Source organism: Saccostrea cucullata, unplaced genomic scaffold, assembly GCF_032062105.1.
Source record: "Saccostrea cucullata isolate Sc308-1 unplaced genomic scaffold, CSIRO_AGI_Scuc_v1 ctg62, whole genome shotgun sequence".
NCBI lineage: Eukaryota > Metazoa > Mollusca > Bivalvia > Ostreida > Ostreidae > Saccostrea > Saccostrea cuccullata.
Window position 1 is genome coordinate 452,577 of NW_026937804.1, and position 15,228 is coordinate 467,804.

The 15,228-nt window shown below is 35.0% G+C and overlaps 2 protein-coding genes across 3 annotated transcripts in view; both read right to left on the reverse strand.

The window, feature by feature from the left end:
• Positions 1 to 8,035, reverse strand: part of LOC134248871 (serine/threonine-protein kinase Nek9-like) — an 18,475-nt gene extending 10,440 nt beyond the window's left edge. The window contains exons 1-11 of one of the 2 annotated variants that reach the window (XM_062731256.1): positions 7,889 to 8,035; positions 7,370 to 7,547; positions 6,615 to 6,676; positions 6,403 to 6,473; positions 3,555 to 3,660; positions 3,385 to 3,434; positions 1,954 to 2,035; positions 1,562 to 1,846; positions 1,300 to 1,374; positions 302 to 364; positions 45 to 183 (exon numbers count right to left, since the gene is read on the reverse strand). In XM_062731256.1, the coding sequence (XP_062587240.1) occupies positions 45 to 183; positions 302 to 364; positions 1,300 to 1,374; positions 1,562 to 1,846; positions 1,954 to 2,035; positions 3,385 to 3,434; positions 3,555 to 3,660; positions 6,403 to 6,473; positions 6,615 to 6,676; positions 7,370 to 7,547; positions 7,889 to 8,029 (1,252 nt within the window). In that variant the 5' untranslated portion in view covers positions 8,030 to 8,035. Of the gene's footprint in view, positions 1 to 44; positions 184 to 301; positions 365 to 1,299; positions 1,375 to 1,561; positions 1,847 to 1,953; positions 2,036 to 3,384; positions 3,435 to 3,554; positions 3,661 to 4,508; positions 4,551 to 6,402; positions 6,474 to 6,614; positions 6,677 to 7,369; positions 7,548 to 7,888 lie in introns of those variants that run through there. The other variant, XM_062731257.1, reaches the window with a different exon arrangement.
• A 5,821-nt stretch (positions 8,036 to 13,856) lies between these two features.
• Positions 13,857 to 14,875, reverse strand: LOC134248903 (uncharacterized). Its single transcript, XM_062731298.1, has 2 exons — positions 14,872 to 14,875; positions 13,857 to 14,686 (listed from the first exon to the last, which is right to left on the reverse strand). Exons 1-2 carry the CDS (start codon positions 14,873 to 14,875, stop codon positions 13,857 to 13,859), a joined length of 834 nt encoding a protein of 277 aa, XP_062587282.1.
• Positions 14,876 to 15,228: the final 353 nt, after the last annotated feature.

A 15,228-nucleotide genomic window follows, 5' to 3' on the forward strand; every position in this document is an offset into this window, starting at 1 on the left:
ATGGGGTGATGGGGTAGTTAGATTTAGGAGGGGGGAGGAGATACCTGAGACACAGAGGGTGAAGTCCTCTCCACAGGACACTTGTATAACGTCCTCCAATCCCTCCACTTTCTTGGGGGCTTTGTATGCTGATGTGTTCCCATGACCAAGTTGTCCTACTATTTCTGTACCACCTTGTACATTCTGTGATTATAAAGAATCAATGGAAATTTACCTTATATTAATCATATTGATTAAAACTTGAGTGATTAAAACCAGAAAATTCCACTTCTGACAATAATTACAGAATAACTCTACTTACTGCCCATGTATAGAGTTCTTTTTCCATGGTAACCACAGCAAAATGAGAGTGACCTGCAGCCACCTGAGTAAGAATGAGAGAATCATTACTAAAATAAACAGATCATTGACATTTCTGGACCTTAACAAGTACAGTGTACAAGGTTGTTCATAGAACAGGACAAGAACAAACAAGAGGCCCATGGGCCACATCGCTCACCTGAGTAGCTTTGACCATGCTATTCTTTACCAGATTTCCCCCTTGTAATACCTACTGTGGCCCCACCCTACCCCACAGGTCAATGACCGTCATAATTTGGACAGTTTAAAATCTACACTACCCCATGATGCTTTCAGATAAGTTTTAAATAGCTTTTCTGGCCCAGTAGTTCCTGAGAAGAAGATTTTTAAAAGTTTTTTCCTATATATTTCCATGTAAAACTTGGATTCCAAATTATGCCCCCTCCTACCCCTGAGGGCTATGAATTGAACAAAGTAGAATTTACACTATCCCAGGATGCTTTCACATAAGTTTGAGTTTTTCTGGCCCTGTGGTTCTTGAGAAGATTTTTAAAGAATTTTCCTATATATTTCTAATTAAAACTTTGATTCCCTATTGTGCCCCGCCCTTCCCCAGGGGGTCATGAATTGAACAATTATCATCCCAGGATGCTTTCACATAAGTTTTAGCTTTTCTGGCCCAGTGGTTCTTGAGAAGAAGATTTTTAAAGACCTCACCCTATTTTTGTCTTTTCTTGATTATCTCCCTTGGAAGGGGACTTGGCCCTTCATATAAATTGTTTAAATTCTCCTTCACCCAAGGATGCTTTGTACAAAGTTTGGTTAAAATTGGGCCAGTGGTTCTTGAGAAGAAGTCAAAAATGTGAAAAGTTTACAGACGGATGGACAGCTAGACGGACGGACGACGGACAAAATATGATCAGAAAAGCTCAATAGAGCCTTTGTGTCAGGTGAGCTAAAAACATCATTACAAGGTTTACAGCAAGACAGTTTAATTACCTGTATTGCACTTTTGCCCTTGATAAATATGTCCTGTTTTTGTGGGGTTAATTTTCCACCTCCCCACTGATAAACCTACAACAAATCACAAATAAATTACATGTAAATCTAAACAAAATATCCATATATAGGCTACAAGCTCTGGGACCAAAATGATGCTTTACTGTCATAAAATAGTTACTAAATAAGTCCCAGCTTTATATAAGTGACATGTACATAAAACATTTTTGCTTTTTCCCAGAAAACAATCATGATGTTTTACCTCTGTGATTTTAGATTTAATGATAGGAACCGTTTCCATGGAGATGGATGACAGCTGCCTTAGTTTCCGTGACAACGTGTTGAGTTCCCAGACTCTCTTCTCCATCTCCTGGACATCAGCAATCTCTGTGAACTTTGAACTGGTCAATAATTCCTCTGCTGACGGTCTGTCTTTGGCATTTTTCTGAAGCATCCAGCTGACCAAGTGCTGAATGTTTTCCGAGTACTGAGGGTCTATATCCCCCCGCTCACCCTTCACAATCTCATAGGCCAGTCGCAGCTGATTCTAAATGGAAAGTAGTCTGGATTTTGATGTACATGTACAGAGAAATTCTACACACTCTTATAGCATAATAAACATGAGTATTGTGTGATTAAGTAGATAAACCTTACCGTGGCATGGAAAGTCTTCTTCAAAGTCAACAGCTCATACACAACACAACCAAGGGCCCACATGTCCACCTTGTGATCATAGCTAAAACAAAAATGAGTTTAAACACAATGCCCATGTCTGTTTCAAATTTCAAAATGTGTTTATGAAACTCTGATGTCCCCATATGATAGCTCAAGAGCAAGGTTAGAAGTAGCTGCAGAACTGTAGCGTTATGGTTTTTATATATTTGTCTTTAACCATAACGCTACAGATCCCCTAATGCAAAAAAGGTGCAATTTATGGCGCAATATTTTTTGCACACTTTTGGGGAGAATTTCTCCACTTTCTAGCATTGGTCAATCAACTACCTTTCACTCCCTAATTCTAGACACATTCTGCAGTCAATATGTATATTTTATCCAGCTCCCAACCCTTTATAGTTGTCTCCACTGGCAATAAACTCGCTTGAAGTGAATTTTCAGCAATCTAACAAATACATGTAATCTAAATCAAGCGAGTTTATCACTTGTAGAGACAATTATAAAGGGTTGGGAGATGGATAAAATACACAGATTAGTTAAATTATGTTTCTAGTATTAGGGAGTGAAAGCTTGTTCATTGACCAATGCTGGAAAGTGGAGAAAATCTCCCTAAAACTGCGCAAAAAATCTTGCGCCGTGAATTGCACCTCTTTTGCATTACGGGATTTGTAGCATTATGGTCAAAGACAAATACTGTAAACCAACTTTTATTCGCGTGCGAGTAATTTTCGCGAAGTTCGCGACAGTCTCAGCGGGAACAGGTACTTAACGCCTCTCTGTCTATTTACAAAAGATCGAAAAAGGCTTGATCGCGAAAATTAATTATCGTCAAATAGATTACCCCTGGTATATCGTGAAATAAAGTTGTCGTGAATAAAAGTTGGTTTACCATAACACTACAGATCTGCAGCTAGGTTAGAAGGTCATATTTCAAGGTCACAGGATCAAATATATTGGTATCATAAGAAAGATCTCATCACAAGGAATGTATATTCATGTTAGGTAAAATAAGAAAAGCCTAGTTTTAATCATTAAGAAATGATGATTAGGTTTTTAAAAGAAGGACATATGCCAAGATCAAGGTTACGAAGTTAAAAAATTCTGGTGTAAAGAAATGATCTAGTAAAAGATATCACACGACACAGTTTGCCATATCATATTTGGATGCTTTACTGAATATAGATGATAAAGGCCCTAGAATCATTTATTTCAAAGTTAAAGTTTTTGTAGACAAATAGCGAAAGAGAGATAAAAACTAATCCCCCAAATCTTTAATTATGAGGTCCTAGTAAGAATTTTTCATGCAGGTTTGCATATCCAAGTTGGGATTTATTTCCTTTATCATGCATGTATATTCTGAAAGCAACCATGTGATAACTTACTCATCAAAGACGTATCTATAAGAATTACCTGTCTCCTTTGATAATCTCTGGGGCCATATAATATGGGGTCCCTACAACCTGAAAATACACAGAAAGAAGTAACATTACAACACATACAGGTCACTGTTATATTAGTATTACTGATTAGCCTCTCCTTACAATATGGATGATACAATCCACTCTTTTATAAATTCTTACTGTTTCAGCCATTTGACTCATGCTTTCTAGAATTCTGGAAATCCCAAAGTCACCCAGTTTGATTAAGTCTGTCTTTGTGAGAAAAATGTTCATGGTTTTAATGTCCCTAAAATATAATAATATATTGTCAATTTCAAATCTAAAGTTTTATTCTTAATTATTAAAATTAGAAAATTAATTATTAATGTATAACAAAACAATGTTTATGTTTAAGAATTAAATTTTTTTAAACTTTGCAAACCTACTTCAATGTATAAATTAAATACACAATATTTAGTGCTTTGGGTTATGAACACCAGTAAAATGGAATGAATATGGAATGAATACATGTGGTAATATACGTGTATATAGAGAGAGAGAGGTGTATGAAGTGATGTATACATGGACATCGAGATGCACAAAAATATGATGTCTTCCAAATTGATTCATAGCATGAACAATCCAATGTTGGTTTACACCCCCAGCCCCTCCCTTCCCTGAAAAATCAGGTCGAGCATAATTACCTGAAATATGATCTGATGAGATCAATTTTCTTCAAATACTACAGTAAAATTCCTTATGATGAAAAGTTTGTGCACCTCTACTTTTAAGTAAGCAAGAAACAATGAATAAAATAAATCCTGAATACTACAGCATGCATATGTATTTATAAAATGTACAGTTTAATTCTCCATTCCATTGACATACAGTATGAGAAAGAAGCAAAGCAAGAGAATCTTTGATGTAACTAATACATTTTTTTTATGTTTTAATTCTAACAAAATAAGTACACATAAATAAACATTAAGGGAAATTTAAACAACAATTATAGTGAAACTATGAATGGACAAAGTAAACACAAAGCCCACAATGTTATGATGGCATTAATGATCGATGATTATAAGTCACAGAGTAAACATGCAAGGATAAAAATGACTTAAAGAATTGATAAAGAATACAAAACAGAAAATAAACCTGAGAGATAAAGTGCTTGTGCTTCATCGAGAAATAGAGAGATGGAGAGAACCTGTATGAAAATATTCAAAGGATGAAAAATATCAAAAGAATGAAATAGTGTTACATGTGATAAGAAAATTGAAATGAGAAGAAAGGCATAATTACGAGGGCTGTTCAATAAATAATGTCCTGAACTGTATGACATACAATACAGATATCATATGACATTTAACTTGACTTTCTCTCATTATTGAATCTTTACTGAATTTATAACAGTTTATATGACCACTTTTCATCGCACAGTTTCATCGTGAGAAGCTGGGAAACAAGGGCTATTCGAGACACTCCATTATAAATGAATGGTAAAGAATCAGTAAACTAGAGTGAAAATAAAAGCTACATTAAAACTTGTTAAGAATCCCAAAGAAATATTCAATAAAACATGTAAAATCTATTTTATAGACAAATGAGCAGGTGGATATCAATGATAAAAAATTACATAATGGGCATCAAAAATGGGTACCCTCCTTGCCAACAAAAATTATAACTTATGTACTGTTTGCCAAATTTCAACAAATAATATTTGATGATATATGATTGACTTTAAAACACATAGCAAATTTGATAGACATCATATCGGGAGTAATTTACACTGTTTTTAAGAAACGTTTGACAGTAAAAAAGTTTGGTACTCAAAGGTCACCCTATATTTTGAAAAATGAGCGAAAACGACAGCATGTACGAAAGTCTTAACAATTATTTTAAAATATCAGTAATTGTAGTTATCCGCGTTTGTTTTATATTCAAACAGATATTGGAACATGAATCTATTGCTTAAAACCATTAAAAACAAAATTTACCATAAGATATACTTGTGAAAAACGGCGAAGGTCTGACAAGAGCAAAGGTATGCAAGAGCACAAAGACAGATTTATATACAATTTTCTTAAATATTAGTGGTATTGTTGTTCAAATTCGTATTCGGGGAGACGGTTTCATATCTGGAGGAGTCTAGAAAGCAATTTTTTTGCAAAAAAATCGAAAGGTTTATTAGAGGAAGGACCCAGAATCAGGAATCCACCACATTGAATTCCTTTCTGACAACGTCCAAACCCACATGCCCTGAAAAGTAAAGGGGTTTTCGGGATAAACAGAAAGTTAATGTTTTTTCACATCAACAATATTTGCCAGATCTTTGACCTTTTGACTTGTTTCTATTTCCAAACTTGAAAAAAAACACCTTTCAGAAGGAAAAAACAAGTCCAGGAAATCATTGGATCTGCCATTCTCCAGTATACTAAGGGTCATACCCAAAAATGAGTTCTAAAAACAATAGGAAATTGGATAAAAAATGTTACAGACATGTGTTTGAATTAAAAGAGATTAATAAGTAAAATCATGAAGACTAAATCATTGAAAAGCGTTGTTTGCTTCTTTCTGAGCACCGAGGAAATTATTTATTGCATGAACAGCCCTCGTATTAAACATCTGAACATAACGAAAAAATTATGTTTTACAGTTTAAGCTATTTTAAATTGTTACTGAAGCTATGAATTGCAACATCATCTCCATCCTCAATTCATGACATTTCATTAAAAAAAATGTTCTGTTATTTTGCTTGATGAATAGTTTAAATGAGATAACTTCATACCATGCAGTGTTTTCCCCAAGAACCGGCTACCGGCCAAAGTGACTGCTTCAATTAACAAAAATGCCGCTTCAAAATAAAAATTTCTTGTCAAGTCCACTGAGATTCTGTTCATAAACTTCAGCCCCTAGCCTGTTACAACTGATCTCTAACCCTTTACTTTGAAATAAAGGGAAAACACTGACCATGGTATCAGCACATTCTATAGGTAAACATGTTACAGAGATACATAATTAAGTTTAAATTCTTGTATTAATTACAAACCTGTGAATTATGCCAAACTGGTGGATATACTGTAATGCTGAGGCTGTTTGGTACAGGTACCACGTCACTTGCTACAAATAAATCAGACAAAAGTATTGTGAAGATTTGTAAGAGTTTCAAAGACTACTAGATTATCAATATTTTTATTATACTGGGCTTTTCAAAATTTTCATGTGTGATTACAAAAAGATTAATTTAATATTCAATTTTACCTCCTCTGCAATAAGATCATTATTTTCACAGTGTTGAGCAATTTTCATTGCCAGATTTCCTCCTAAAACAAAACAAAAAGAGTCTCTTTAGGCTAAAAGTTATAGCAAATTTGGAAAAGTCTATCAAATTTAATGCATAAGTGAATTATGTAATCCCTAGCTATTTACACCTTATTTTTAATTTTAACAAATGGCCAAGTTTGAATTTTTTTGGGTGACAGAGATACAAAAAGACAGACTGACTGACAGATGAATCAGATTTCATTTCCCTTGCTTTTGCAAATGAAGGGGATATTTTCAAAAGACCAATAATAACAGACTGCATGATCACTTAGAAAGGAAAAATATGACATGTACATGGTCAATAACCCTAACTTTAAATATAGGTGCTCTACTCACTGACCCCCTTTCTTTCTACTGCACCAAATGACTCCCACCCCCCACCACCCCATCCCCTATCTGCTCTAGCTACTGATTCGTTCCTTCTGTTGCACCAACTTGTCCCTTCAGTCTATCTGTTTTCTTGGTTTCTCAAGCAGCACTTTCTATTGAACTGTACATCATCACCCCTTTCTCCTTTTAATGACCATCTTTGTAAAAACAGCCTCTTGTTGGTAATAGTTTGACTGACAGAGTCTTTGAACAAAAACTTAATTCTGCATCAAAATTCTGCACAATTACTAAGCTTAATAACGTATTTCTTTGCTGTCATATAGCTTAGTTTTGTGGGAATAGGATTTAGAACAGAGTCCTACCATTGGCATATTCAACTTCTATCATAAGCGTCCCTTCATCCAGGAAGTGGTTGTAGTACGTGATAATGTTAGCATGGTTTAACATGGAGAGAATGTCCACTTCTCCCAGGGCATCCTTCTTCTCCCGCTCTGACAGCCGCGACAGATTTATCTCCTTCCATACCACTAAACTGTTGTCCTTAAAATATACAAGAAGAATAGGAATCAAGTGCAGGGCCTATCCAACCTTTCTTTTTTCAAAACAAAACCAAGAGTCCGTAGCTCTACTATATATTCTTACATGAAATATTTGAGCACTGAATTAGTAAAAAAAGATATCTAATATATCTCAATGGCCAGCCTATTACCCATGCAATACTCTAATCGACTGAGGTTCTGCTTGTCTGAATATTAAGAATGACATCTTCATCGTCCTAAAACCATGCCATGCAGAACATCGGCCGATATTAAATTAAGTAGAACTGAAAATACAGAACACTGCATTATCGACACCAGCTACAGCGACCTGAGATGATTTACCTCTGTTTTCCGATAAAGAACAGCTTCTCCAAACGCTCCTCTCCCTAAAACTTTAACAAATAAATAGGAAGCTTCGTGAACTGGCTCTGTAGTGGCAAGAACATGCGCTATGTCCTCCGAGCCATCATTCTCGGTCGCCATTTGTAAACAAACTTACTGAGGGAAAGGGGGATAACTCTAAATTTTGAAAAGTATTATTCGGATGAAAACGTAAACTTGTGCAGGAAACAACTTCCTCCTTCTTCCTAATTGACAGTTTTAAGCATTTATTGAATTCGTGTGCATAATATTTAAAATGAATTCCCTTTGCTTTCACTGATCTATACACTTGCATGTATGCATGTACTTTAGTATTTGTCTTTATGTATGTAACATGTTTGTATGCCAACATGTTTGGTGAATCAATAAATAAATTTATTGAATTAAATTGTTGCTAAATATTTAAAAAAAAAATAAACAAATTAACACGAAATATACCGAGATAAAGAACCGCATTCAGAATTCCATGAAACATACAAATTTTGAGCAGAGCAAACACGGGCTTCTAAAATATAGAGGTGGGGTCAGGTGCCATGGAGGAGTGAGCATCCCCTGGCGTGTTTCTTGTCCTGTTGTCATGATAAATATCGTTTGATGACTGAACTATCAAAGATACTTAAGTATGAATAATAATATTTATTACGCTATTTATCACAGCCATATGCGTTCTGTTTTTAAAAGAATTGAATTCAACCAAGGGTGGATCTAGGTATTTCATCCCTAGGACTGCTTAGGCTACTAGTATATGTAAAATTCTTGAAACACTTACATGGTGGTTGGCAGTAATTGCTTTATCTTTCAGCAAATAGCGTCCATTGTATATCATAATAGCAGTTAAACTCAAATGCAATTTGTATGGATTTTCTGTCGGAAATTTTTAAAAATAAATTATGGGTATAACTTTAAAAAAAAAAAAAAATGATGGATATAAGTTAACTACGGAACGAAAATAATAAGTTTTATTTAGAATTAGACCTATTTAGCCGTTTGGGCTTGTTATATAATGTACAAATCTATATATATATTGACCTATAATGACCTATCATCTTGTCTTGATTTTATCGACAGTCCATTCTAGACTCAATAATTGAAACTGAATTTGCCATTTTAAAATCAATGATTTCTTTTTAAAACATCGTTTATATCCACAAGCTCTGCTTCAATTGCGTTTAAACTGTTTTTTTAATACAAGATTCTTCGATGAAATGATTAAAACTAATTATATATGTGTTCATTGAAAAAAAATACAATTTTTATATATTTGCAACAAAGATGCTATGTAAATGTGGATATTGTATAATTCTAAAATACTAGTAATGATTCTTTGCCCTCTCCCGAATTGTAATAAGAAATCATCATTGGATCAGTATAAGTAACTAGATTCAGTGTCATTGCTGAATTTCCAAAATGTATAAAAAATTAATTGTTAAAAGATGGTGTCTGATGTCTGAGACTCTGGTCGATATACGCCTCGTGTCGTGTCGGGGTACAAATTCTCGTTTTCTGCACCACTACATGCCCACAAAAGCTTATGGAATGTCTGAAGCCTGAAGTAGACTTATCAGCAAGTAAAACCAGACCGATAGATTTTCTCACAGGGTACACGACATACCGTGAGCACATGATCGAAGCGCTTCATTACGGACCTATAACAGGAATGATAGCGTGACCAGAAGACAGAGGACATCTTAATCAGAGTGTATGAAGGCCAATCAACGTTAGAAAGGCAGACCTCTCAATCAAAGAGAACATCAATTTCTGACACGAGAGTATAGCAGCAGAACTGTAGCTCTCCGAAAAAATATATATTGACAGACCAGGGAGTCCATCCGAATTTTTCAGACCAGCGAGCTACATATCTGCAGCTAACAAGAGAGAAGAGAACTGAAGAGGGGAAAAATATCCTCTCTCTCATTATAGAAACATATTACATGTAATTCATTTATTTCGAACCTTCGCTATAGTTGTGAACAATTTGCATGTATGAGGGATATGGAGAGAACGAACCGTATTCAAGATAAACATTCCATAAAACAATACAAAATAGGAGAAGAGCAAACACGGACCTCCAAAACATCAGAGGTGGGATCAGGTGCCATGGAGGAGTGAGCATCCCCTGCCGACAGGTCACACACGCCTTGTGCTCCTTGTCATGATCGGGATATAACGAATGCGGATATAACGAAAATCAGTGCATAACTAATGGACCTAGTTATAATTAGTATGAAAAACGTCAATCTGCATACATGTATTTGACTCAATGATAAATTGTATTTGCTGACAAGGTCATAATAGCTATTCGAATTTCATCACTTTTATTCATAATTTTAAATACAGTTAACCCTTATCCACGACGTGGATATGTTAACGAAATACATGTATCAAGAACATCGATAGTCTCCTTATCATGCACTTCATTTTTTTTTTTGAAATCAACAAGTGCTCAATTTGCAAAAGAAAAAAGATTAATTACTTTGCCCCCTTTTTTGTACCTTCAGCAAGCTCATTGATAATATGCAAACCTCATGTTGTCACATTGTAAATGTAACATTATGGGTGATGTAAATATGAAATGTTTGATTAACTTTAAATATTTAAAACGTGATTAATTGATGTAGTGTATGTGAATAAAAGGTTCATTTTAGCAGAAATTGGTGGTATGCCATTGATTGCATTCTACATCGTGATTACGGATGAATAATTAATCATGTTAAATTGTTAGTTGAATCAGATAAAGCGCCGTCCACTCTGATGTAAATGGAACCAATTCAATGTGAGACTTATTGCAGTAGGACAAACATTATTTTACCGTTGATTGTGCACTTCTGATAGAAAAATTCTAGTGGACATCCAACCAAACTTCAGATATATTAGAAAAAAATATTACTTCGCGTGTTTTTTCTTAATGATTTGATTTTGTCTATGAAAAGACAAAGGGAGGGTTCAAATACTTCTGTTGAATTCTTGAAATGTAGCTCGACGCAAAGCTTGATTTGCGGATAGAAAATTGCCGCTTATAAGTTTCTTCTTTGTTCCCCGCTTTAAGGGAGTGGACATAAAATTTCATTCGTTTGTCAATCTGTCCATATGTCACCAAAACTTAAAATACGAAGATATTTACAAGCGGAAATGTTTTTTAGGGGGTGGGGTATTTTATAGCAATGTGTGGAAAAGATACTGACTATTCTCTTTTTTAAAAATTTGAAAATAAAAAGGCGTACACAAATAAAGGAAAGAAAGAGAGAGGGGCAGCATTCGGCACACCATGGCCATTTCGCACCTTATTAACCGTTTGATGTAGGCGACAGAGTCATCCGAAGTTTGCCGGACAATAAAGGGAGAGCACTTAATACACGGACGTTAGAACTGACTGGCACCTGGTGTTTACGTATGATTCATATTCTGACCAGAGGAAATTAATACAGTAAAAAGCTGTCACTTAAACGAAACAATCTCCGATAGAATAATTTACAAATTACAATACAAGCAACACATTTTAATGGAGTTTCTTTCTTTGTTCATTGGTATAAATTCATCATTGACCTTTTAAACTACACTCAAAAAGATGCACATATAGATATACTTCCATCAACACACTTTTCCTCAAAATTTATCAGGGACCAATCACAACTTCTGTCTGTCTTGCATTTTCCACACTGGTTGATACCAGGAAACTGAATAACCATCTTTGAAATGACGCTCACAGAAAGGATAATCAAGTATGAATTAAAATACATAAATACAGTTTAGTTAAATAACAGCCATATCAAGAATTTACATTTTTTGAATATATACATAACACAATATCAAAGAACTTTAATACAGAATCAAGCGTTTTACAGAGCTAGTATTTATACAGCTGTTTGGACACGTCACGTGGTGATGGCGATGCGACTCGCGATGACGGTCGACTGGAACTCTTGCCCGTGACGATGAGGGGAGTGGTGGAGGGGGTAAACGTTTGAGATTTCGTCTGTTGTAGCAGAGACGCCTCCAAAAGATTACACTTCTTGTTACGGTCTATACTTTTGCTGTGTAGACACCCTTCAGATTTACTGTACGTGTTTAATAAGTTTCCGGGTGTCAGAACAATAATATCCTTACCGCCTATAGACCGACGATCGAGAACCGGAGATGGAATCTCTAAGCTGTTAGAACTTCCGGACCGGGAATTACTCTCCAGATATGGCGGCGGGGATTGTTGGCGTTTTGTCCAAGGTGGGGCTTTCTCTTCACATTTTTGTACAGTTATGTGAGGAAACATGGGCTTAGTTTTCCCCGTCACTGATTGAGAAGACACGTCCTCGGAAGGCTCAGCTTCTACAGCGTACTTCATCGGGGCGGGGGAACACAGCAGCTGACGTAATTCCTCCCCCTCCTCCTGCTGTTTCTGAGCGCGTCGTTCTAAAAGTTTTCCCGGATTTTTACAAAGTAGTCTTGAATCAGTTTTGGAGGTTTTATTGAGTAGTGATATTCTTTCCACTCTTGGGCTTAAATCCAACTCCGCCAGTTTTTCTGCCATTTGAAAGCTTTAAACACTCATTCTATTACACTCGTGACTTCAGTATTTTTATATGATGATCTCTAGTTAGAGCTTTCCCGGAAAGGTCGATATTTTTTTTAATTGTTGTAACACTTCAATTCGAACGGATCAAGAGCCCTGGGTTTATTTTAAACATCCTTAAATGTTTATTAACCCTTTATAATGTGTGAACAAGACTTTAAGATCAAAGGAACTTTTATTCCTCCAGTAAAGGATCTATATATTTCCTATTCTGCGCATTGTATGTATGTCCATACATTTTTTTTTAACTTTTGCGACCTGTTCTTGGACGGTCACAACTTCACTGTCCGTTTGTTTTATACCAGAATGGCGTGTTATGTATCTCCCCTAATAACAGGTATGATGCAGATCGATGCTTTACGCGGCTCCAAACTATTGAGGAAAAATCGATCAAGTTCGTCTATTTACTCAAATCGCTTGCTCTGGAATATAGCTGCTGATTGAACGAGGAGACCATGCCGGCAAGTTTATCAGAGAATTTTCCTTTCTCTTTCAAATTTTCTTGTCGTGCGCTCGACGTTTAATGGTTTTCAGATGGTCGTGAATTGCATCATTTAGCCATTTGACTTATTTGAGTGTCATTTGATGAGATTTCCCTCGTTAACCTTGGGAATACGTTGGAAATGTTTCAATAAAATGAGTCCCGTTTGCATCTTTTTGACAGTAATTAATTAATTTTAAAGTAAAACTGATTTTCTTCACCGAAGGTCGATGATCTGAAATTCCCAGAGGCATTTAGTGCAAACACAATTCCTATTTTGTGTCTGCTTTTAGATTTATTACAGAAACTATAATTTGGTTTCAACATTTATTTTATGTAGAAGCATTACCAGGTAATAACATTTCGAATAATTATTTTGAACACTGTGTGTATACAATGATTTAAACATAAGAGTTTCAATTATTTTGAGTAATTTATGGGTTTGGCAATTTTCATATTTGTGAGGTAATTCAGGCAAACAGGGACATATACATTATAAAGTGCATGTCCCTAACTGGCCTGCATAGCCAAACACAGACTGGGGCTTTGGAAAAGTGCAGAAGAAATACATTTTACCAAATGAATGTTTAGTTGCAAACCTATTGCGAGGCTATTAATACAAGAAGGTGACTATCTCATTAAAGGTAACTATCTCATCAAAAGTTAATATCTCATCAGTTGTGTCTGTCTCGGTAATGGTAACTTTCTCTTCAAACGTAAACTCGTGAAAGGTTACTATATCTCATTAAATTGATTATTTCATCGAAGTTAACTATCTTATCAAAGGTTTTTATCTCAGCAAAAGTGACAATCTAATCAAATGTAACTATCTCATCAAGGTGGCTATCTCATCACGTGACTATCTCTTCAATTGTAACCTTTAATTAGATAGTTACCTTGAATGAGAAAGTCATATTTGACGAGAAACCATCAAAGGTAACTATCTCGTTAAAGGTAACTATCTCATCAAAGATAGCTATCTCGTCAAATGTGACTATCTCTTCAAAGGTGACTATCTCATCAAAGCTAAATATCTCATCAAAGGTAACTATCTCATCAAAGGTAACTATCTCATCAAAGGTTACTGTCTCATCAAAGGTGATTATTTCATCAAAGGTAACTATCTCATCAAAGCTAAATATCTCATCAAAGGTAACTATCTCATCAAAGGTAACTATCTCATCAAAGGTAACTATCTCATCAAAGGCTACTGTCTCATCAAAGGTGATTATTTCATCAAAGGTAACTATCTCATCAAAGGCTACTGTCTCATCAAAGGTGATTATTTCATCAAAGGTAACTATCTCATCAAAGGTAACTATCTCATCAAAGGTAACTATTTCATCAAAGGTAACTATCTCATCAAAGGTAACTATCTCATCAAAGGCTACTGTCTCATCAAAGGTAACTATCTCATCAAAGGTAACTATCTCATCAAAGGCTACTGTCTCATCAAAGGTGATTATTTCATCAAAGGTAACTATCTCATCAAAGGTAACTATCTCATCAAAGGTAACTATCTCATCAAAGGTAACTATCTCATCAAAGGTAACTATCTCATCAAAGGTAACTATCTCATCAAAGGTAACTATTTCATCAAAGATAGCTATCTCATCAAAGGTAACTATCTCATCAAAGGTAACTATCTCATCAAAGGTAACTATCTCATCAAAGGCTACTGTCTCATCAAAGGTGACGATCTCATCAAAGGTGACTATCTCATCAAAGGTAATTTACTATCTCATCAAAGGTATAACAATCTCATCAAAGGTAACTTTCTCAGCGAACGATGCAAATCAATATAAACCTATGATTTTTATAGTTATATTTGTTCTTTTCAATGCTAATAATCAGATACAGAGGTAACCGATCATTAAAACTCGCGGGTGATATTGTTACCCATGTGTATTGCAATGTATATGTAACCATAGTTCAAGTAACCTGTATTACTTCAATACTGGTTACAAATTATAGGCTATTATTCACAGGCGCTTGTTTCATAAAGTATGCTAGGTTTATACTATATATATTCACACAAGAGCGCCTATATATGCTATTACTTTGTAAAGCTTTAAATAATGTAACCATTGTAATTACTGTGACAAGTAAAAAATTAAATAATTTTCTGTTAAGTAAACACTTTATTTAAAATACCCGTGTAGTTTTAATCTGTCGCAATTTTATCGTCATTGCCAAATTCTTCATTTTCCCTGAAATCCGTTTTATCTGCATTTAACTTTTTAACTCTTTTGGAAT